The sequence below is a fragment of the Lactuca sativa genome, chromosome 5 (genome assembly GCF_002870075.4).
Source record: "Lactuca sativa cultivar Salinas chromosome 5, Lsat_Salinas_v11, whole genome shotgun sequence".
NCBI classification, from domain to species: Eukaryota; Viridiplantae; Streptophyta; class Magnoliopsida; order Asterales; family Asteraceae; genus Lactuca; species Lactuca sativa.
Genome location: NC_056627.2, coordinates 16,466,444 through 16,492,628, shown reverse-complemented (window position 1 = coordinate 16,492,628; position 26,185 = coordinate 16,466,444). Strand labels below are relative to the sequence as shown.

Below are 26,185 nucleotides of genomic sequence, written 5' to 3'. Positions count from 1 at the left end.
TTTGAATCCAGAGTCAACTTCGAGACTATGGACTCAATATGAAGAAGATCACACTATATTGTGACTCTGAAAGTGCAATTAGGATCTGTCATAACCCAGTGCAACACTCCAAAACCAAACACATAGCACTGAGGTATCACTTCATCAAAGATCATGTGGAAGATGGAAACGTTGAAGTACACTTTGTAAGAACCACTGATCAACTGGCTGACGTCTTTACCAAAGCTCTTCCTGAAGCATCCTTCAACAGAATTTTACAAGGGCTAGGTATGATGGAATCAGAGTCAGTACCTCAAACTACCTCTCAACCTCAAACGTAAGAAGCGAAATTGACCGAACGTTCAGGTTAGGTTAAATCATCTGACTCGCTCATCACCACATAGGTAGATTTCTTGGTTGTATATTTCTTGTACAAAGTTGTTTATCTTATTTTCAAAAGTATTGCAAGCCTAAATTCCTTGGGTTCTTAAAATTTTCCAAAACCGAAACCTATCGAAGGTTCGGGTTCGGTTTTTCAAAATTTTCTTTAACCGAAACCAACCGAACGCTCGGGTTCGGTTTTTCAAAATTTTCTTTAACCGAAACCAACCGAACACTCGGGTTCGGTTTTTCAAAATTTTCCCAAACCGAAACCAACCGAACGCTCAAGTTCGCTTTTTCACATTTTTTGGGTTCGGTTACCAAATTTTTCCAAAGTTTTTTTTTTCTCTTTCTAAGTCTTATTCTTTTCTTTCTTGCTTAATTTTTTTTATTTTCTTTTTTATTTTATATATCAAAAACTCCAAAAATATTTTCTTCTTTTATTTATGTGTTCGTTCGTTTATGGGGATATAATTGTTGGATTACTTAAGTGTCCCTAGAAGCATGCTGCTGTATGTGTCTCAAGCCTCATCAAATTCTGAATAAAAGCCTTAATGACTTGGTATAAACAAACCTTGTCTTCCCAATTAGGCTGTCACATTTATTCTAATCAAGAGCTACCTTACTCTCTTCTCACATGAGATAAGAGTTTTCTGCTTGGTCCTTATTTTCGCAGCAGAGGTACTTTAATTCCTTACACCATCTCCATCACATTTCTCCATTACATTCGTTTCATCAATGTACCCCTTGAGACTCTCAGAAATTACCACTGAGGTTTATGGTTACACAACATCTGTGTTTATGATCTTAGTTTCGTGCCACTACGAGCTGAGTGAAACCCAAAATTCAACACCTAATCTGAATTGACGGTGAACAATTAATTTGCTCAAGTTTTCACCAAAAGAATTGACGGATGTACCTAGCTGAAATCTCAAATTTTATTTTGTGTGATTCCTATGAAATTGTTAAACACCATAACATTTCTTCCCTTGGGATCCAATTTTCATTTTTTTGTTGAGATTTTATATTTTCCAAGCTATTTAAAATTTATTCCTACCTACTTGTTCAACAGACTACACCGGTCTCACAAGTACTTTGATCACTTTCTTTCTTATATCAAGATTAGAATTGTTGCATCAAAGCGAAAGCCACCCTTACATAGCCTTATTAAAAGAAACCTTTCAACATTTATTAATAAGTGTTTGATCGTCATTCAACGGGAATCCACATAAACACTTTAAGGTCTCTCTTGATCTTGAAGGAAGAGATTCGTGCCCGGGATCATTTGGTTCGTGTCATTATTGACATCACATTTATTCCTAAAAGAGTTGCTTTATTTCTTTTCTTTTTTACACTCTTAGCACGAAAATCATTGATTTTCCAAAATTCCGTTACTAATAATTACAGGCTGTATTTTTGCTTTGGTGGTTACTTATCAAGATGTGCTCTTAAAAAAAAACCACTTACAAGATAAGACGAAGGGTTGCTGACTCAGGCGGGAGATCAAAGGATTAAAATTTCAAACAACGGTTAAAAAGGGGACGCGTGTGAATTTGAAACGCCCATTCTTTTACTGACATCATGGACGCGTGTGCGAATTTCAAGCGGCTCCTCTCTGGCACTCAAGGCGCGTGTGGAATTGAAACGGTTTGTTCTGAAACGACGCTCGTTGGGCGGCGTGTTCCTAGGAATCTGACACTCTCTCTCCTACGTGATCATCGCATGCCTTAACTGTCACACATCTGTCATTCCGGAAACCTTTTCGTATTTCCATAGAAGATTTGAACAGATATTTCTCTCTCCTTTCACCCACTATAAAAGGCAGTCTCCATTCCCATTTACCTCTTTACTGCATCCGAATTTCCAAGAGAGCAAAAACTTCCAAAAGCTTTACTGTTCATCTTCTTCTTCCTACCTTCAACAATGGCAGACTCATCTTCAGTCCATGCGACCTCACACATTCTTCCTATTCGCCCTCAACAATGCTTGGTGATCGACCTAAACCCTCTGGCGTACGACTCTTATATGTCGCCGATCATCGAGTGCCTGAAGTACTCACAAATCGCTCCAGCTCTTTCTAGGGTTGAGTCTGTGCCCATGGAGATTCTATCGCAGGTGTATGCGACTGCACATTACGACAAAACAGTCGAGAGGGTGTTCTTCGAGGTTGCTGATCACAAAACCTCCATTTCTAGACAGCGATTTTGCACATTGCTAGGGTTGGCTACTGATCCTACAAGAATCAAACCGGAGACGATTCCGATTGGGCATCTTTACAACATGTTTTATAATATGGGGTACACGGAGGCGCTCACCTCCGTCGCGAAGTTCAAGAAATCCTGCTTGCCGCCACAGTGGAACGGCATGTTCACAGTCCTCTTCAAGGGCTTATCTGAACGGAGCTCAGGATCCGATGGTTCTAGTCGACTGTTCTCGTCGATTATGTATGGCATCTACAACGGGCTCAATCTTGACTATGGGTATGTTCTATGGCAACAGCTCATCCAGAGCCTTTCTTCTTCATCACGATATTCTGAGGTGTCGTATGCCCGGTTCTGGATTCTCATTACCAAATGGGCGATGGACAAATTTGATGTCCCCATTGCTGCTGGTGTATCGATGTCTTCGATCGGTACTTTTCATACCACGAAGATCATCGTCTCTGATGCATCCAAGTTTTCTTTCATTGGCTCTATTCCGGAGACAATGTACGGCGATGTTCCGTCTGACAGCAGACTCATCCGGACAATTAAGGAGTTCAGGGCAACTGGACCTAGGGAACTCACACAGGAAATGCTCAAGTCCATCCATGATGCTGACAAACCAGTTAACAGGGGTAAAAAGGCGGATAAAGGGAAGCAAGTGACCAAAGCTGCTAAAGGTCCTTCTCCTAGGAAGAGGAAACCTACCAAACCTACAAAATCCCTGCAGCCGAAGAGAAGGAAGACTCAACCGAAGCGCAAGCTTGTCATCCATTCCTCTTCAAGTGACTCAGAAGGCGAGCGTTCGGGTTCGGACGGCTCTCAAAGAGGCGAAACCCCTCCAAGGGGCAACACCCCACCCTGATCACCTACCCTAGACATGGAAATTCATGTCTCACCCATTCCTTCTCCTACTCAAACAATCCCTACTTCCATTCCCACCATAACCCCCACTACCACCATTCCTCAAACCTCTTTCCCTATACCACCACCCATTTTCACAGATACAACTACAACAACTGCAAAGGTTACAACCAACGTATCTGATACGGGGGTTCATACCGATGCAACCGAAACACCACCTGTAACCGAACCACCACCTCAAACCGAAACCCAACATACAACCGAACCTACCCACACTCAACCACCACCCGAAACTACCCCCACCAACACTCAACCTGAACCTACCCAAACCACCACACCCCCAGCATCCCCACCCTCACCATCTCCAGATCATGCCTCTGATGGAGATAATCCTTTCCTTGGAGGGGAAAATATGACCTTTGATTCTGTCTACTTTAGTCCGTTTCAGGTTCAAAGCGACGATGAGGACGATGCTCCGGTAACGAAGAAGCATCTTAAGGAGCTAAACGAGAAGGTTGACTTACTTCTTGCTTCATCTTCCAACACTCAGTCCTCTCTCTCTGAGGCCGCTCTTCAGAAGATTGTTGATGCCTTCTCTAGGGCTCAGCATGATTCTGTCGCTTCAGCCACTGCAGCCATAGACGCCTCCACAAAAGCATGTGAGGCAGCGACCGCAAAAGTCGATAAACTATTCACTGACGCCTCTTCCCTGTTGAAGTCCTTACAGGAGAGCACTGATTCTACCAAGACAACTTTGGAACCAATCGTTCAGCAATTGGCCAAGTTCGTCTCAACGGAGTTATAGTCGTTCGCTACCCTTCGCTAATCTATCAGCGACGACAACTCGGCCCTTCGTGCCTCCATTGACGAGCGTCTCGCTAAACTTCAAGCGGATCTTGCTGCCGAGAATTCGTTAATGGATGTTCTGGCAAGTAAAACCACCGCCCTAAAGGTCAAGAGCTCTCAACTTTCAAATTCTCAGCAACAGATTGAAGCTCTTCGATCCGAACAGGAGGTTATAAAATCTTGTGTTTCGGATGTACACGCTGCCCTATCCAACATCTTGGAAGCACACGATCCGATTCTCAATCATTCGGTGAGGCGAACCCTTGCTGAAAAACTTGCTCCTGCCCTGGACCTTCTCAGCAAAATTGAAGGCTTACCTAGTTTCGTGTCCGATCCGAAACAAGGGGGAGAAGTGAAGTCCGGATCGAAACCACCTCCTTCCTCCAAAGCTACTCACACAACCGAACCACCTTCGACTGGTCAAACTTCGGGTTCGGGTGTGAAGGATAAAGGAAAGAACATAGCTGAGGAAGAAGATGAAGATGAAGATAAAGAAACCATTGCGGACATGTTGAAGCGCAAAAACAGTCGCAATGTTGATGATGACTACATTCGTGTGGCGCGAGAGGCTGAAGAAGCCGAACGCAAGAAGAAAGAAGCCCACGATCTCCTTGAGAGCAGGAAGACTCTCTTCCCTGCCTGGACTCGGGAGAGAATGATAAAGGAGGCCATAGATACTCCTAGCATCCTATGGCTCGAGCCGGTGATCTCCTTCGACTGCTATAATTCTGTCGATTCGCAGTTCGACATGCCGTTGACTCGAAAGGCATTTATCTTCCACGCCTTCTCCAATATTTTTGAAGTCCCTCATCCTAATCTTGAGGTTGATAGGGAACTGATCGAATTCTATCTGAAGGCTGCTCGACCTCAGTATCAAACATGGAGCGCTCAGAAGATAGTGAATGTTCGGGTTTTGAAGCCTTATACCGAAGGAAGATTCATCAATGTTCGGTTCAGGGTGATTCGAGGGTCTGCAAGAACTGAACATCTTATATCCTTGGCAGATCTACCGAACCTAAATCCTCATGATTGGATTGTTTTGCATAACATCCTTTTGACGAATGAAGCCGAATATGGTCCAATTATAGACCATCTCAAAAGGATGTTAGTCTGTTACATCATGGAGGTAGCCCTAATGGATCAGGAGGTAGCCACAGTCTTCAAGAAGAAACCAAAGATATCTCCTGTGGGATCGGCCAGTGATCTCAATCAAATGCAGATGGGCAAGATCGACCCGAAGCGCAATTCGGTCATGTTCACTAGAGCAGAAGGACAGAAATGTCTCTTTGCTTTAGCAGACAAACATCTTTACACCACTGCTTGTCTAGAGCACGTGCTGTCGATCATCCGAAGGTGTAAAGAGAATGCAGCGGACGATGTCAAGTACTTCAACGATATGATCCAATGGTACATCAGGTTTAGGCAGACGATACTGGCTCTTATCTCTCGTCTGTTCCAGACCGTGAAGAAGAAAGTACCTGCTGCCGCTGCTGGTCCAAGCAACAAGTAAAGATCTCGCTCCAATTGACGCAAAGGGGGAGATTGTTGGGTTGAAGATTCGTCTATGTGTTGCGTCATTGGGCTCGGCTGTTAGTCCATTTATTTTGTGCTCCAGTTTGGGCCTGTCCAACCGTGAGCTTGTGAGGTTTACTATATAAGAATATGCTTGCATGCATATTAGGTTAATGATTTGAGAAGTTTTGATAGATCGATTGATAGCATTACGATAGTATTACAGATTTCTTTCATTGTTCTTGTAAACCTCCAACCCTCTACAGTTGATGTTCTTAATCGAGCTCTTCTGAGGGTTATTTTATAATCATTCGACACGTTTGATTCATTCTTGACTTGTTCTTTATTTTCGTGTTCTTACTGTTTAATCATTATTTACCTGTTTAAGATCTAATCGATCTTCAAGATTAAGTTTTAATCACATCACTCATAATCATGAAATGCGGCAAAATCTAGCATTACCCTAATAGATTTTATCTTCGCAACTGGTGAGAAGGTCTCATCATAGTCAACTCCAGGAGTTTGAGTAAAGCCCTTCGCCACCAATCGCGCCTTGTACGTGTGCACGTTTCCATCCATGTCGGTCTTCTTCTTGAAGATCCATTTGCACCCCACCATTTTACGTCCGGGCACATTGTCAACCAAATTCCAAACTTGGTTGTCATACATGGACTGAATCTCGCTGTCCATCGCCTCTTTCCATTTTGCAGACTCCGGGCCTGCCATGGCTTCCTTATAGCAATTAGATTCATCTAGATTTATTAGTGTGCTATCACTAATATATGTGTCCCCTTCGGTAGTAATATGAAAACCATACAACTGGGGTTGAACTATAACTCTTTCGGAACGTATAAGAGGTAATGATTTGTCAATTGGTTCAACCGGAGTTTCCTCCTTGGGTTGAGCGCCAACGGTAGAGGTTCCTTCATCGCTTGATTCTTGAATCTCTTCAAGATCGATTTGCCTCCCACTATCTCCTTGGCTTATGAGTTCTCTGTCTCTCTCTCGGAAAACCCCTCTCCTCGCAACGAAGACAACATTGTCACTCGGTCTATAGAAGACATATCCAAAGGATTTATGCGAGTAGCCGATGAAAATACATCGCTCACTACGAGGTTCGAGCTTGTCATGAGTTTCTCGTCTTACGAAAAATTCACAACCCCAAACCTTGATATGTGCCAACGAGGGAGCTTTCCCCGTCCACATCTCGTGAGATGTTTTGGCAACCTTCTTTGTAGGGACTCGGTTAAAGATATGGGCGGCAGTCTCTAAGGCATACCCCCAAAATGAGATAGGTAGTGAAGCACGACTCATCATAGAACGAACCATGTCCAACAGGTTTCGATTGCGCCTTTCTGCCACACCATTTAACTGCGGTGTCCTAGGTGGCGTCAATTGTGAAACTATTCCACATTCCTTGAGATAGTCGTGGAATTCAAGACTTAGGTACTCTCCTCCTCGATCGGATCGAAGCATCTTGATTTTCCTGCCCAATTGATTCTCCACTTCATTCTTGAATTCTTTGAACTTTTCAAACATTTCAGACTTGTGCTTGATTAAGTAACTATACCCATATCTACTATAATCATCGGTGAAAGTCATGTAGAAGCGGTTTCCATCCTTTGTGGTGGATCTAAAGGGTCCACATACATCGATATGTATGAGGTCCAATAAACCCTCACCCCTCTCACATGTGCCAGTGAAGGGTGACTTGGTCATCTTTCCAAGTAAACAAGATTCGCACGTTTCATCTTCCCTAAGGTCGAATGATTCCAACACTCCATCCTTTTAGAGTTGGGCTATGCGCTTCTTGTTGACATGTCTAAGACGACAATGCCACAAAGATGCTTTATCCATACTATTGGAAGAATCTATACACAACACATCATTTCCTAGGTTATCTACAACTATAACGGTTTCATAAATTCCATTACAAGGCATAGCTTCAAAGTATAAAACACCATTTAGATAAGCATAAATAGAAACATTCATATTATTAAACGAATATCTAAATCCTTGTCTAAACAAACCATGAAATGAAATGATGTTTCTTGCCATATCTGGCGAGTAGCAACAATTATTTAAATCTAGACCTAATCCATTACTTAACACTAAAGAATACACTGCAATCTTGGTGACAGGCGACGATCTTCTGTTTCCCATGATTAGATTTATTCTTCCTTTCTCCACATCTTTATCTCTTCTTAGTCCCTGCAAGTCAGAACAAATGTGGTAACCACATCCTGTGTCAAGAACCCAAGAAATAGTGTGAGATGAATTACTAGATTTAATTGTGTATATACCTGCAAAAGATGGCTTGATCTTTCCATCCTTGATGGCTTGCAGATATTCCGGGCAGCTTCTCTTCCAATGCCCTATCTTGTGGAAATGATGGCACTCTGCCTCCTTCGGGTTAGGGTTGGGCTTAGCGGGATCAACTTTGGTCCCACTAGAAGAGGAACCATCTTGGGACTTTCCCTTGCGGTGGCTCTTGGACGGAGCCTTCCTCTTCTTGCCCCTTCCCTGCCCTATAGCCAAAACAGGAGCAACGGTTGGTGCAGGAGTTTGTGCAACGGACTTGTCCTTTAGGTTGCTCTCAGCAGTCCTTAGGAGTCCTTGGAGTTTGCTTAAGGTGACCTCTTCCTTGTTCATGTGGTAGTTCATCCTAAATTGGTTGTAGCATGAGGGCAAGGAATGAAGAACAATGTCGGTGGCCAAATCCTCCCCAAAGTTAACATTTAACTTGCGAAGACGATCAACATATCGTTGCATCTTTTGCAAGTGCACAGTCAACGATTCTCCATTTCCCATCTTAGCGGTGATCATGTTAGTGATGATCTCGTAGCGCTCTTTCCTCGCGCTTTGGTGCTACCTCTCCATCAAGTCTTGATTCATTTCATACGGATACATGTCCTCATAGGACTTTTGGAATTCTTGGTTCATAGTGGCTATCATGATGCAATGGACTTTCGTTGCATCACGTTTGTGTGTCTCAAAGACAGCCATTTCTTCGGGAGTAGCGATTTCCGGGTTGACCTTCTTGAGCTTTTCGTCAAGGACATATTCTTTGTCCTCATAGCGTGCAATGGTGCGAATGTATCTTATCCATTCGCTAAAGTTGGTACCATGGAAGGTCACCTTTTGGCAAAGACTCATTAACGTGAATGAGTTAGCAGCAGCGTTGTTTGCGTTCGACATCTAGAAATAGAAAGGACAAAGTTTGATTAGAATTTGGATCCTTAATTAAACACCCAAAAATGAAAAATTAGGGCTAGGACCCAACAACATTATTTACATATTAGAAAAGGAATGTCGTAATCCAATCATGCAAATAATTTGGAGGTAAGTGAATGACGATTCACTAATTCTTCACCATGAAAACATAACCTTAAATTTTATTAAGAATTCCTAGATTTAAGAGATTCATTGAACCTTTCAGTGGCATGTTTAAATCTCGATATGCCCCTCTTGTTTGTGACTGGGATACCGAGGATCACAAAGCAGGTGTGAATTACCATGCAAATTTACATGGTGCCTTCATTGTTACAATCATCTATTCGATGTGCCGGTAAACCACACACGCTCCATCGGGCTATGACAAACAATGAATCACCCTTTGCCACCTTTTCTTAGAACCAATTAGTGTGCCGGTAAACCACACACGCTCCACTAACTTCTTAGCAAGGGTGCAAAGTGCAATTTCATGGGATTGCATCAATTCACTTTTCCTAAAGTAACTAAGATTGGGAATTTTATAAAATAGTTTAGTTACTTTATAGTTTCATTATACTTATTAATGAGGAGAGAAAGTTGTCCTATCCTACCCGTTCAACTAACGACCCTCCACCGGTCAAGCAAGCGGTGGGTGTGAGTGTACACCCATTAAGCGCCATTTTATAGGCAACAACCTTATACCCACCTTATAGACCGGCTTTGTGAATGAGGTCTACTAACGGTAACACTAGCATTTTAATTTTACTTATATATTTATTAAGCTTTTAATAATATAATAGTATAGGGTTGAATTTTAAACTTGTAAAACTCTAGGGGTTGAAATTTAAATTCTTCTAAATTAAACTATTAATTATAAAAATCAAATTTCAAAACTTCGGGATAGAAATTGAACTTTTTCAAACAATAGGGATCAAATAACAAATAATTCAAATTAAAGAATTAATTTCATAATTATCTATATTTGACCTAATCCAATTTTAGCCATTAGATAATTACCAAATAATCTTAAATAGTCCATATTTATCACATAAATAAACAATATTTAAAAGATTTGAAATTATCTATATTTTTGTCAAGGATAATCATTAAATTAAGTTAAAATTTGGATTTTTACATAATAAAACGATTTAGGTATCAATCCAAGACAAAAGAGCAAGAAAATCCCGAATTATCCTCTGTCTGACGCTTGGACTCGCCGAGTCAAGCTTTGGACTCGCCGAGTAGGGCCAACTCGCCGAGTCCAAACATTGACTCGCCGAGTTGGGTCGACAGAGGGCAAGAAAAAGCGATTTTCAGCAAGTAAAACAGTTAAGCATCATATTCAATTGAAACCAATCATGGCTCTGAAACCACTGATGGGTTTTGGACATAAGAACTTTACCTATGTGCACATACAACCCTATAGCTTGGATCTAGGTTTCACTAATTGAACATGCAACATATCCAAGACTTTCATGGCTAGATCTAATGTAAACTAACAATCAAAACATATGAAAACAGATCTAGAATAATACCTTGATTTACTTGCTTGAAAACTTTCTTCTTCTTGGAGCTTAGAGTCACAAATGTCACTCCTCTTATGGCTTACAAAAACCAACTAGCAAGAAGATGATTTCAGAGAGGTGAGGAAGAGGGAAATCGGCTCTAGGGTTTCTCCAATCACAAGGATGGCCGATTTCCTCAACCCTATGGGTCTATTTATACTGTGAGCTTCTAGGGTTTCACCCTTAAACCCTAATTGGATAACTTAGCCTCAAAGAAATCCAAATCCATTCCTAGATAAGGCCTTGGACGATTTCTAGGTGATCCATATCCCTAAAATCGTCCAACCCTATATCAATAAAGGGTTATCAGCTCAAAATACAACTTTCATACACTTGACAGTTTATACCCCTTTATTTAATTAATCTCTTTAAGTCACAAAATTAATTCCTAATTAATTTATGACTTATATTAATCAAATAATATTATCATTCATTTAATATATTATTCTTATAATATAGTAACAATAATATTTCTTCCCTCTATTAACAAATCATCCTATCAAGTTGCTATGGTGAAGGCAACACAAAAGGACCATGCACAATCGGGTCAAGTACTTACCAAATATAGTTACAGCCTTAGACACTAATCCAACAGTCTCCCACTTGGATAAGTCTAGTAACTATAAATGCAAACACAATTCGATTAGCAATCGTAGCTCTCAAAGACGTTGTCAACTCTGATTCTTATAAGTATCTTGTCCTTTAGATAAGGGATCGTACAATCCTCTGTTTTGATATCGTGCAGACGATTTCATAAGACATTGTCATGATCATTGTCCAACAACTATTTTCTCGATCTCAGATTTATTTGACATAGAACTTAATTGAACACATCAATTCAGTCCTGACCGGGCCCGACACATAAGTCAAAACAAATCATCGAGCGGCCGTGATATCGCTTTTACCCTCTTAGGATAAAAGTAACAGATAAACTTCGACTTATATGCATTTACTTATTGACTAACTAACTATACACAACGATGCGTTTTATGACATTGGATTAAACCCACGCTCACTTGGATCGCTTCATGAGTTTTATCACGAGCGATTGGTGAGACGATAATATCTTGTATTCTTGAAACCAAGATGTGTGAGTTGTATCTTGTGAATTGATTACACATTGATAATATGTAAACACGCCAGTAACTTGGTGTTATAAAACATATTGTTGTGTGTAATTTGGTGAGTGAATGCAAGCAAGCATTGAGTCGAAGTTTATCCGTTCCTTTTACCCAAAGTGGGATAAAAGCGATATCTATAGGCCCCTCGATGATTTAGTGATGACAAACATAAATGCTCGGCCGGGCTAGGGCTAATTTGATTTGTTCAATTAGTCAGTCGTCGTAAATCAGAAATCGGGAAACAACACATGGATTGAGAGAATGATTTTAATCAGTGTCTCATGTCTATACAATATCTAGAATGGAGGAATATATGATCCCTTATCTAAAGGACAGGTTGATGATAAGATCAGAGTTCGACAGCGTCTTTGAGAGCTACGACTGCCAATCAGGTTGTACTTGCATTTATGGTTACTAGACTTATCCAAGTGGGAGACTTTTGGATTAGTGTCTAAGCCCGTAACCATATTTGGTAAGTACTTGACCTGGTTGTGCATGGTCGTTTTGGGTTGCCTTCAAACCTGGCAATGGAATAGGATAATTGTTTGAGAGAAAAGAATGATTTATTAATTTATTACTTGGTTAATAAATTAATTTGAAATCAAGATAAATGATTTATTAATGTATTATGGATATAATATATTGATTATAAATCATATTGTTTAATGAATATTCAATCAGAAATTAATTTGGAATTAATTTTAGGATTAAAGGAATTAATTGAAACTGCAGGGACTAAAGGTGAAAATGTTCAAAAGTTGAGCATTGAAGCATTCTAGAACCTCCCTTAGAGGTGGGGAACGAAATCTAGAGTGTCCTAGGGTTTCCTTGGCCTCTAAGGGTGCCTTGGAAGCCTTAGGGAGGAAGTTAAGGGATTAGGGTTATCTAAGATACACCTGCCTTATCCTAAACCTTCCTTATCACCTATATAAACCCCTATAGGGTTGGATTTCGTCTAAGGCACTCCAAGAGAGGCTTAGAGCCGAATTTTCACTTCGCTTCTCTCTCCATAGTAATCCTTGGTTGCTAGGTTTGTTTGTGAGCCATTAGAGGCGCGACACTTGTGGCGCTTGCTTTCAAAGACAAGAAGATTCAAAATTTAAGTTGTTATTACAATATAACAACAAGAGGTATGTATTTCATCTTTATTTGTGAATTTCGAAATCCCTAGAAGTTTGTTATAGTTCTTCACATGTTCATAATGTTGTATAACTAATAGTGATAACATAGATCCAACTCTAGGGTTGCATGCACACATAGGATTGTTTGTATAAAACCCATCAGTTGGTAATCAATCTTTCCTTTAACCCACCTACAACTATCGACTCTCATGTGATTTACACAACAACCAGGAAATATGGACTTCTTCTCACTGCTATATTACTTTCAAAAGAAAAACTGATTACATATTAAAACAAATGACAACCTAACCTATTTTTAAACTATTGTACTTATACAATAGGTACATATCCTACCAGAAACGTGGGTATACAAGACTGAATAATCTCCACAATTCCCATGCATATCGGTAAAAGCTATGACCCATTCTTTTTTTATTCAACTCAATCTTTTAGCATCAAGATTATATCCAACAATCACCCCATAATCTTGATGCTCTTCACCTTGCTTCTCTTGCTATAATCTTGCTAACCTCTTGCTGTCTCATGCCTTTTTCTTTGCCAACATGTGATCAATGCTTCATCTTCCTTCTTTCTTCATATTGTTTCTTGCTTTCTTTCTTATGTTTGTTGACTGCTACTTGTCGTGATTATGCTGCTACTTGCTACAGACTTCTGGTTTGCTACTTGCTACAAACGTCTTGCTTGCTATCTTGCTTGTCTTTCTTGCAACCGGCCCTCCCCTGCATCTTAATCACTTGCTGCTTGCTTTAAGAACACAAAGTTCTTATATCTTACTCTTGCTAGACTTTCTATTTTCTTGCTTTTCTTGTGATCACCAAGACATGATGACCTTGCTACTTGACTTTCTTTTCTTGCTTACTGATCCTTGCTTGTTGTGTTTGATTCGTTAGGATGTTTGGACAAAGGGACTAAAAACCTAATGGTTCTAATGAACCTTAATTGATCAAAAGACCTAGCTAATGGCCCTATTGGGCTAAGATGGGGTTGGAAACCTTAATTAGGGTTTAGAAAACCCTAATATGGGATTTATGGGCCGTGGACTTATTGGGACCCACTTTTGGGCCATTGGAATGGAATTATGTATTAAGCCCAGTCACACCATATGATTTATTTAGAAGAGTGCTGGACTTAATGGATTAAGTCCTTAATGGGTTAAGTAAGAAACAATTAACACGAATTTTCATTGTATGCAAAACCCTAATTTCACTTGGGTTTATTGTTGGGCCTTTCTATTAGGCCTTGATGATTGGGTTATTAACGGGCCATCCAAGAATAATCATATGGACTAGAATAATTTAATGGGCTTTAGGATAAGGCCCATACGTGAGGGTGTGGGCCATAATTGGGTCTTCATGATTATGTGATATTGGGCCATTAGAGTGTCAAATGTTGGACTGGACTAAATGGTTAGGCCTTATGGTAAGACATTGTAAAGGTTTAGGCCCAATTTGGAAAATTGGGCCATATGTAGGGCTTTGAATCATAGTTTACTTTTGGGCCTTGGGCTTGAATAAAGCTAAGTTTGGGGTAAAGTAATATTTACCCCCAAGTATGTATTTATGGTTATGTGTTGGAACCCAATTATTAATTGGGTGATGTTTTGATGATGCTTTGATATTGACAATTCAGGAATTTGTCATCCAGCAGCTAGGGGTTGTGTCTACGGGACTTCAGTAGTGTGAAGTGAGTTACCTTCCAGTAGCGGTGGGTCTACGGCCACAATGTTGGCCTACTAGTAGTAGTTGTATGTTAGATGATTGTTTTTGTGATATTCATCTAGGTTTGCTACTACCTGATATGTTTATGTGCTAGCATGATATGTTATATGTTATAGTGGTAGTAGGAGACGAATAGTCCCCAAGTTCGGTTGTTAGGACCGAAGGGTAGGTCGGACACCCCAGATATGTCTGAAAGTATGTTTATGCTATGTTATTATGTGGTAGTACTAGGAGGTGAAATAGTCCTCGTATCTCGGTTGTAAGGACCAAAGGGTAGGTCAGGCACCCAAGATATGCCTAACAGTATGATTATGTTATGGTATGTGTGGTAGTAGTAGTAGTAGTAAGGGGAGAAATAGTTCCCAAAGTTCGGTTGTTATGACCGAATGGTAGGTCAGCTTCCCAGAACCGCTTGACATAGGTAGGTCGGCGCCCCAAAATGGCCAGACAGGGTAGGTCAGCACCCCAGAATGGCCGGACAGGGTATGTCGAGCACCCCATAATTGCCCGACAGTAGGTATGTTATGTGATATGGGTTATGTGGTATGATGGGGGAACTCACTAAGCTTTGTGCTTATGGTTTTCAGTTTTGGTTTCAGGTACTTTGTTTTCAAAGGAAAGGATCCGGCTCGATCGCAGCGCATCACATTGTGTTTTCCGCACATGAGATCTTTGGGATTACACTCTGATATTATTTTATGATAACATGTTTGACTATCAACACTTTGGTTTTGACATGAGATGTTATTATGGATGTTTTTATACTTATGGTTTTATAATAACTTATTTAAAAATGAAAATTTTGGCCTTGAAGTTTGGGATGTTACAACTAACCTCTCTCCTAGTCCTCAAAACTTCAACCAATTGTTTCTCGTTCGAGTGTGGAAGCTGAATACAGAGGTGTCACCAATGTTGTATCTAAAACTTGCTAGCTACACAACCTGCTTTGAGAAATTCACTCCCCTCTTGCCAAAACAACTATTGTCTACTGTGACAACGTCAGTGCTGTGTACTTATCATCCAATCATGTTCAACACCAACGTACCAAACATATAGAGATGGATATATACTTTGTTCGAGACAAGGTGTAACACCGTAAATTTTCAAATAAAATTTTGATTTAAAATCGCACAATTCTCATAACACATTTCACAAAAAATTCTCATTTATTTAATTTACAAATCGCAACTCCATATTGTTTGATTAAAATCCAGGATCTTCAAAACATAAATCTTTCACTCGTGTGTACAATCAAGCCGATGCCTTCCCTCGATCCTGAGAAAACCTGAAGCACATAACAAATAACACGGTATGCACGAAGCTTAGTGAGTTTCCTAAAATACCACACACAAATAATTAGCCACTCGAGGCTTTAGCTCTATAAGACCCTCCGGTCAATGTGTCTCAGTGGGACCCACCATTCCCACAGATCGTTGGACCCTCCGGTCCGGTCTAAGTGGAGACTCTCCGGTCTCAAAGCTCGTTGGACCCTTCGGTCCGGTCTCAGTAACACATAACATATCATATATATCACACAGACAAAATGCATAACTCAAGTAAGCACATAAGACCCTCTGGTCACACATAAGTACCACTCTAGGTAAAGTATAGTGAGAAGACTCACCTCGCAATCAGGTGAGCAAATAACCTCACGCTCGGATCTCGAACTAGCCTCCGGCTAACACAAAGGATGGATATCTCTAATTAATACTCTTTTCACAACTCAAATAACCGAAGGCTATTCTTTCTCTTTCTAACTCTTTGAAGTGGATAAAAGACCATTTTACCCCTCCATGTTCTCTATTACTCATGTTAACCAAAACCCCAAAGTCAACAGAAATCAAGATCAAGTCAACAATCCATGTTTGACCTGACTCGTCGAATCCCCTCGTATCCTCAGAAGTCTCAAAAAGTCCAACTCAACTCGTCGAGTTGACCCCCAACTCGCCGAGTTATCGCACAATCAACCCATTGGGACAAACCCTCACTGACTCGTCGAGTCAGGCCATGGACTCGGCGAGTCCCTTTGATCAGATTCCTCATTCAGACGATTTAAGGCAGATCCATCACTCCAAACAGCAGATCTACCATCCTAAGGGTCGATTGTCACATAAAGCTGCAAGCTTTATGTTTAAACATGGCATATAAGACTCATAATGCCAAAACATGCTCCCATAAGGGCTAGATGCATAAAAGCTAGACTCTAGCTCAATAAAGCTTGGATCTTTGGTCTTTTAGGTCCTTTTATATTCCAGATCTGAGGTTTCAACCTCATGATATGCTCAAATAACGCATTACCAAGAATGGATGGGAGAAAACCCTCAAAATCTCCCAAAACTAAGATCTGACAAAGGAAAGGTCAAGATAAGAGCTTTTTACCTTTGCACGGAAGCTAACCACTGGAGAACTCTGGATCTACAACCCCTCCTTGATCAAACACACCAAGCTCTCCAAATCTCCTTAGAAGGATGAACATTATATTTAACTTTTTTTTTAAAATTAACCAAGATAATATAAGGGTCTCACAACTAGTATAATAATATACGGAAATTCACATGTAAAGTAGTTATAAAATACAAAAGCAAAAAAATAAAAAATAAAAAATAAGCTAAATTTACAGAAATGGTGTTTATAGTATAATCTATTATTCCATTTGGTGCAAAGGCAAATTGATTATTTTATAAAAATTTAAATGTTCAAAGTTAGATTTAAAGACGGAGAAACTAACCATACAAGATTTTAAAGCCATAAAAACCAGCGTATTAATGATTTTCAATATTATTCTTAAGTTGTCATTTTTTTTTAAATCAAAAGATCCATTCGTAAAGTTTTGTATAAAATAAACTATCAAATAAATATCAATTAACCATAAGATTTTATTTTGTCCAAACAAACACCACACTAATTATGTTTTTTTCATTTTTTCTTAAATAGGTGTGAGACCCATGTATTATATGAGTTTATTTATAAAAAAATATGAAATTTTAACAATTTGAAAATTTTGAATTTATAAGAAAAATAAGAAAAAATTAAATTATTAAAATTAATAAGTTTTTAATATATTGAATACATTATATATATATATATATATATATATATATATATATATATATATATATATATATATATATATATATATATATATACACCACTCTGATGAAAGACTCCTACTTAATCCCTGAATTTTTGGGATACATATCAATTGCTCAAGATTTATTTATGCAACAACTCATTCAATTCGACTATTCTACGAGAAATCAACAAGTCTTCTCCAAATTTGAAATCGATTACTACATATATTCCACTAAAAACTCCATGCCTATTTCATATGCACCTCAACGATGCAATTTTTAGAAGAATTCATGTTTCTTTTATGCACGATGTTATCGATTTGAAAACAATTTCAGTCGGTATGTTCTTTTAGTGTGTTTTTTTTTATTTGATATGATTTCATGATTCCCGGTTTTTATTTATCCTATGATTTAAAAACAATTTCTCTCTCACTCACAAAATTACGCTATGAATTTAGAAGCAAAATAACAGGTTTCAAGGTTACAATCGGTAAACCTCAAACTGATTTGCGATTTTCTTATTATCTAGTTGTTAAATAGAAGGTCACATGGATTTATTTGCATAAAAATATGAATCAGGTATATTTAAACACCAATCAACATTATTGCTGATAAATATTGAAACCCTAATGATCTTCATGGATTTCATGAGTATCACTCATCGATCTATTTTGCAAAAAAAAAGGAACTCCTCTTACTGTAAGTGTACATCATTATCGTATTCCTTTCTTTTTTATTTCCACGATCCAATATAATGCACCATACATTAGATTACTGTGAAATATGGATGGGAATGAGAAAGATATTTTTACCTGCTTGGTTATCTATGAGCATGGAAAAGATTCAAGGCTTGCGTAAATCAATTACATGAAGGCATTCTTCAAGAGGATGTGTAAGCTTTAATTTTTTGCTATGATATATGCAATATCTTATGTTGATTTCGTATGCATTTTTTAATATTAACATTTACTGAATTTTTGGACCTCTTACTTGTCACGATTGAATTCTTGATGATTGATGTTTAATATCCGTGAAATCATTGAAGAATCTAAAAGTACACATATCAGGTGTTCGAGAAAATGTCTCAAAGAAAGTTTGATGTAACTTATGTATCTTAATCTCATGATCTATGTCGCCATTTTTATAATCTTGAGACAATGCATGCCTTACCGGAATCAATGATCCTTATGAACTCCCTTTGAACTACAAGGTATATTCCTGTTTTATTTTGAAGCCTGATTTGGTCATTGTTGTATGTTTGTATGTGGATCACACAAAATTGAATGACACCTATGTTTTTTTTACATATGAAGATTGAACAGCAGGATGAAATTTGTCCCACGTCCATGGGGATAAATCTGTCTCGACTAATTGACTTCCAGCCTTACATTAGAAGAGCTAAATTTTTTTCTCGGTTAATCATTATGAACTTCTTTTGTTTTATGTACAGATGAACACGTTTCTTATCTTATCTTATCTTATCTTATCTTTTTTTCATTTTGTTTTTTACATTACTTTTGTGCATCTGCTACATATTTACGAAAAGGGGGGATGAAGCGAATCATGTGGTGGTTATAAGTGGGGCAAGGACTATGGAGGGGCAAGGAGGATGTGCTATAAAAATGTTAAGTCTGGCCTGATGTTAATTGTGTTTCAAAATAAGTTTAAGGAAATGATAAGTAGCTGGAGTACTTGATTGTTTGAGAAAGTGTTGCATCTTGCATGAACAAATGCTGTTTTTTACACATAATAGACCATCTGAATAAAATAAATGATATTTTACCATTTGTGTGAGATCCAAATGTCTAAATGACCCAATTTGAAAATCTTAGAAAGTCATTTTTTATTGATGTAACATTATAAACTACTAGAAGTAGTAATGTTCCAAATTACTATATTTCAAAATTATGGAAAATCATCTGTTTTGACTTTCAGTTTTTTTCTTATTAAATATTGCACTTTGAATAATCTACCCAAATATAAGAACATACTTTTAATTTAACTTTTTTTAACAATGTACTTTTGATCTAACTATATATGTGAAGTCCTTTTATAAACCTATGTATATATTTCCTTTCATTTTCAGTTTATATAAAATCACAATTTCAATCTTTTTTACATAAAAATGGATCAAAATGAGTTTTTCCTCTCACAATAAGCTATGAGATATGTCAACTAAAGAATAAAATGAACTTGCTAAACTTAATTTATTATCATATTATGGAGAATGTGATTCAGCTGTATACATATGAATTCATGATTGATCCTAAATATCCATTTGGTATTTTCTTTGAGATATATTGCAACGTAAGTAAAATTATTAGATGAAATTCCATGTAAAAATGAACATTATAAAAACACAAGCAACACCCAAACAACAAATGATAAATATGATTTTAACTTTTTATTTTTTAACTTTTACAATATATAAGATATGTTTTAATAAGTACTAATAAAAAGTAGTCGGGTTCATTTCTCATATACATCACATTATATTTGAACTTTCTCACTTCTTTTAGAAGAATATGATGAACTATTCCTTTGACGTAACAAACCATAACATAAATTTATCTCTTTTATTTTAAAGAAGATGGCATTGAAGGTTAAATCTTTTGAAAACTCTTTTATTGCAACAAAGTTAGCTCAAAAATCAACAACATATAACAACCAATATCTTTTTTCCCTTTGTTATTTTATTGGAAAAAGTATTAGTTTGAATAATTTATTATTAAGTAAATAGTTAAAGTTAAGCTAATGGTTTTTTAATATAATTAGTAGAATTCTGATGAAAATAAAAAAACAAAACAAAAAAACAAAAACAAAACAAAACCAAAAAAACAAAAAACAAAAACAAAAATATAAACAAATTATGGTTGAGGTTGACAATCGTGGATGCTTTTATAGGATGAAATTTTTATATTTTTATATTTGAAAATCTAGAAACCAATGTTTGTAATTTTGATTTTTAACTTGTTATAACATTTTTTGATTATTATGCTCAGAAATTATAGGTTAAATAAATGTTACTGTAATCATTGATCCATCATGTTTCTTACATCTTAGTCCTATTATATGTTATCTTTATAGACGATCCTAAATTTTATTTAAAAAAAAATAAAATCAAACCATTGCCTAAATCAAAGACTGTAATCTTCCCACCCTCGATTAACCTCTATGAGACGTTCAAGTAGATAACATGCAACAAAACAAAACTAGTATTTCAAGGAAGTTTGCCAAAAAAACATTTAATCATGACAAAGTCTACATATCAACATGGTTTATTAGAAAATTTATGTGATGGTAAGCAATATTTCTTATATTTTTAAATCAAAACAAGGTAGTGTTGTCATATATATTAGGCTTAAATAAAAAATAGATCATTTTTTTAAAAAGAGTCTTTATTAGCATGATTCAATTAAAAATTTATCCATCCTTAATAGTGAGGGTTTAGTTTTCACTAAGTCTTTGATCAATATTTTATTACAAACAACATCCATTTGATGAAATCAAAGAGGCATAACATAATCATTGTATGTTTGATCTCATAGTATCATTGGCGCTAATCTGCTCGCAACCAACCTCCCTCTCCGTCATCGTTAATATGCTCCTACAATTGACTGCTATCATTTTGAGTTGTAATTTATTTTTTCATTTTAGATTTCTTATATTACCTTAATTTCCGATTTTAAATAAAACAATTGTATTATCATGTATGATTGTCTTTATTTTTTTTCTTTTCTGTCTAATAAATTTTATATTACATTTTATAACATGATGATTTTATTATTAGTCTTGGGTCAAAGAAAATTACTGAAATTTTGAAACCATTTTACATATTAATTAAAAATAATGTTGATACACTTATGAACAAAACACAAAATGCTGTATAAAAATAACTATTTACAAATTTTTGTTATGTTTTAGGATTTTTATAATCTTTATGTTATTTTACTTTGTCAACTGTATAAAAAACACAATAAAATAACAAGTGGAAAATAAAAAATTTCAAAAATTCTAAAAAATATCATGTGTCTAAATAAATAAGAAAAAAACATGTGACAAAATTTTTTTGATATATTATTAAGGATAGTTTTTTTTATTTTTTTATTTTTTATTTTTTTATTTTTTTTAATGTATAAACTTATTTGAATTAAATTAAATTGACTGACAAAGTAAAAATATTAATAACCCCCGGCGTGAATTTGACCAGATGAAAAAGAAAATTTAAAAAGCAGAAATCATTTCGGGATCAACATTATCAAAATAATAATGTGAACGTAAATTAAATCTTTGATGAGAAATTAATATTTTGTTCTAGAAAATAGTTCAAGAGTTAATCCAACCAATCCGAAAAGGGTTATCATGTTGACCATATACTTTGATATAAATGTATATTTTTTTTCCAAACGTAAGAGAGGTACTTAAAAAGTAGCACAATCCATAATTACATTTAAAACAAAACACCACACCAGATGCCCAAATAAAAGGCAATAAGCCATATATAGCTGGCACACCTGTTCGTAAGCAAAACACAACACGCACACACACATATGCACCCACCTCCATCTTTTCTTTATCCTATAATCTGAATTCCTACTTTACATAATTACATTGTGTTTCTAGAAAGAGAGGGGCATAAAACCACATATAGTCACATATTCATAAACGATTTATTGAGTATCTTGTTATCGATTTGAATTGAAAAACATTGATTATGGAAGCACAGATGGTGGATATAGAGGCACAATCGTCGTATGGAAAATCTTCATCTCCTTCATCCATCTTCAACAAAGTTGATCGTCCAGTCATATTGAAGGTTTGCTCTTCATCTTTTTAATTCTTAATTGCATGAACAAGATGAGCCATAAATTAATGGCCTTTCCCTTTTGTTTTCAAATAATGATTGCATATATATTCTACAACTGATCATGTACATCTTCCATTAATTATATAGGGTTTTTCTTTTTCCCCAAGAAGATGCAATAATGAGCTATGCATGGTCTCTTTTTGTTCTTGAATCTTGCATTAGAACAAAAACAGCATTGTATTCCATTCTAGGGTTTTATGATTTTCTCGAAACATTCATGAGGGTTTTAAGATTTCTACAGTTTCTTTACTCGTCTTTAACCTTTTTTAAATAAATTAATGATTTTCTTTTTACTTGTGGCTAATGGGGTTTTCGCCGTTTGGTTTAGATCTAACTAAAAGCGGTATCTTCTTTCTCTAGACGAGTTCTTGAAAATTTAAGTCTGCTAATTTACTTCTATTGATGTAAATGTTATCTATACGTATTCTTTAATCGCATTTACATCTACATTAATAATGAATATCGAACTGCAGATAACGTCTTTGATTTATATATAGTCATAACAGTTCTTGAAACGTATCTTAATATGATTAATTAATTAACAAGTAACTTTTTTTTATTATGGGATTGAACAGTTTCAGGAAGTGGTTTACACAATCAGAATCAAGAAAGAAGGATGGCTGAAGAAGAACAGCGACAAATCAATAGAAAAGCAGATACTGAAAGGGGTTACAGGCAAGGTGATGCCCGGAGAATTGTTGGCGATGTTAGGGCCTTCGGGCAGTGGAAAAACGACGCTCTTGACAGCACTAGGTGGCCGACTAGGTGGCAAACTCGGTGGGACAATCACCTACAATGGCAAATCGTTCTCTAGTATAATGAAGCGAAACACTGGTTTCGTTACTCAGGATGATGTTCTATACCCTCACTTGACAGTCACCGAAACCCTAGTGTTCACCGCCTTACTCCGCCTTCCCCGAAGTCTCACTAGTCAAGAAAAGGCTATGCATGCCGAATCTGTGATTAATCAACTCGGGTTAACAAGATGCAAGAGTAGCATTATAGGTGGCCCGCTTTTAAGAGGGGTATCGGGTGGAGAGCGCAAAAGAGTTAGTATCGGGCAAGAAATGCTTATAAACCCTAGTTTGTTGTTCTTGGATGAGCCAACATCTGGGCTTGATTCAACAACTGCTCAAAGGATTGTTTCAACGCTATGGGATTTAGCAAGAGGAGGAAGAACAGTTGTGATGACTATTCATCAACCTTCGAGTAGGCTTTTTTACATGTTTCATAAGGTTTTGTTGCTATCAGAAGGGAATCCATTGTTTTTTGGAAAAGGATCAGAAGTTATGGATTATTTTAATCGTATTGGGTTCTCACCATCGGTTGCCATGAATCCTTCAGACTTTTTGCTAGATCTTGCAAATGGTATGTGTATTAATTAATTGTTGACTAAAAACTGATCGTATCTATCTACATTAATTAAAACTACTAATTAAATTATTTGTAAAACAGGGATTTCATCCGATGATTCTAGTCAGGAGGATCAAAATACAGTCAAACAGAAGTTGGTTTCGGCTTATAAGTCGAATCTAGCAGAGAATCTGGAAGCTGAAACACTTGAAGCTGATGATCACCAGGATGATAGTTCAGACTACAAGAAGTCTGAACGATGGAGCACGACTTGGTGGCAACAATTCGTGGTTTTGTTCAGAAGAGGCCTCAAAGAAAGAAGACATGAATCTTTCGACAGTCTTAAGATTGCTCAGGTTTTAATAATTGCATCTCTTTGTGGTTTACTATGGTGGCAATCGGATGTGGCTCATTTACAGGATCAGGTATATAATGCTTTCAAGTTTCAATTCATATAAATACTACTATATAATCTAACAACCAATATAATTAATAAATTCTTGATGATTTAAAATCGTGATTTCTTGGCAGTCTGGATTGTTGTTCTTCTACTCTGGATTCTGGGGGTTCTTTCCTTTATTTCAAGCAATTTTCACATTCCCTCAAGAACGAGAGATGCTTGCCAAAGAAAGATCTTCTGGAATGTACAGGCTTTCATCTTATTTCATGTCAAGAACATTAGCAGATCTTCCAATGGAGTTAGCTCTGCCCACAGTGTTTTGCATCATAACATACTGGATGGCTGGGTTGAAACGTGCGTTGGGAAGTTTCTTGTATGCCTTGTTGACACTTCTGTTAAGCGTGATGGTGTCACAAGGGCTAGGACTTGCATTAGGTGCACTCGTCATGGACCTGAAATCAGCCACAGTTTTAGGGTCGGTGATCATGCTATCCTTCACATTAGCAGGTGGATACTATGTTCAAAATGTGCCAGCTTTCATATCGTGGATCAAATACATATCCATCAGTCAACATACTTACAAGCTCTTGATAGGATCACAATATGCGCATGGCCAGACATATCCATGTGGTAACAAGACTTGTTTGGTTGATGATTATCCAGCTATTAAGAGTATTGGGCTCGATAACCAAGTGATCTCCTTTGTTGCTCTGGCTATAATGCTAGTATTTTATCGGGTTGTTGCTTATTTGGCTCTCATGAGGATTGGCGTACCCAAAAAGTAGGTTAGGATTTTATATCTTGGAGTCAAAGGATTATAGAATTGAATGATTCTTCACGTTGGAAGGCTTTCTTTTACTGTCTTTTTTTGTTCTAAGGATGGACATGTTCTATTCATCAAAATTGGCTTTCTTGGTCAGAGTTTATTTGGCTTAGGATCTATGGAAACATTTCAGATGTGATCATCATATCATTATTTGTGTTGATCCCATTCCTGATTTCAAGCCTGTTAGTGCTACAAAACAGACATATTTTAATGTTGAATTTAAGCATATAATTAACACCTACGGTAGATTTTGTTTACTTTATAAGTTCGACTCAAATTTGCAGGGAATGCCGAATAATTAACATGATCATATATGTTTGTTAAGAGAAATTTTGTAATAAGACTTTTAGGTTGTTTCTCTGTTTAAAAAGGATTATTGACATAAAAGTCATCAACTTTATCAACTTTTATTGGTTTTGTGTTTTGGTGATTTTTGGTCTTAAACTTTTCAAGTTTTTTTGTTTTGTTTTATTTTTTGTTTGTTTTTTTTACTTATAATTACTGATTATAGGTTATCATAAAATATTTTTTGCAAAAAAACCCTTTTAAGTTTATAAATATTTTACATTTTTACCCTCGGTATGTTTTGTTTTTTCATTTTTTTTATATTATACGAATTAAGGTATTATTATTATTTTTATTTATTATTTTTTTAACGGCTGAATGCATTAAAAAAACAACACTCTAACAAAGAGTGAGAGCAAAAACGAACAAATTACATAAAGTTTAAAAGAGGATTCTAAAGCCAATTGTTCAATTTAACTTGAAACTAATGCTTCCTATGAACTATCCAACTAAAAACAATTGAAACTATGTCATCAAAAATTCTATAATTTCTTAGTTTATATGTATCAAAGACACATCTATTTATGAAATTCCAAATTGCCACCACATAGTAACAATGATTACTTCCAAAACTGTTTTACGAATTATAGACATATGCAACGAATCTAAAAAATCATGTATATATTGTCACACCCCGAACCAGGATGACGGAAACGTCCGGGGGTGGATGTCGTCATTGTATAGTATCATAACAATTAAATATACATGGAACATAGTAACCCACACAACATACATTAAGAGATACAAACTTACATTGTTTACATAGTGTATTTGTTAAAAG

The 26,185-nt window shown here is 36.8% G+C and overlaps 1 protein-coding gene across 1 annotated transcript; it reads left to right on the top strand.

Moving 5' to 3' along the window:
- The first annotated feature begins 22,339 nt into the window (after positions 1-22,339).
- LOC111883750 (ABC transporter G family member 9) lies at positions 22,340-25,277 on the top strand. The gene is made up of 4 exons (XM_023880069.3): positions 22,340-22,429; positions 23,056-23,848; positions 23,936-24,258; positions 24,365-25,277. The coding sequence occupies exons 1-4, from the start codon at positions 22,340-22,342 to the stop codon at positions 25,016-25,018; spliced, it is 1,860 nt and encodes a 619-aa protein (XP_023735837.3). The 3' UTR covers positions 25,019-25,277.
- Positions 25,278-26,185: the final 908 nt, after the last annotated feature.

Bases quoted from the DNA above. Each gene is read 5' to 3' on its own strand.
- LOC111883750 (XM_023880069.3), top strand. From the start codon at position 22,340: ATGGTGGATATAGAGGCACAATCGTCGTATGGAAAATCTTCATCTCCT. The intron at 22,430-23,055 runs GTTTGCTCTTCA...GGGATTGAACAG, and splicing joins ATCGTCCAGTCATATTGAAG to TTTCAGGAAGTGGTTTACAC. The intron at 23,849-23,935 runs GTATGTGTATTA...TTTGTAAAACAG, and splicing joins TTTGCTAGATCTTGCAAATG to GGATTTCATCCGATGATTCT.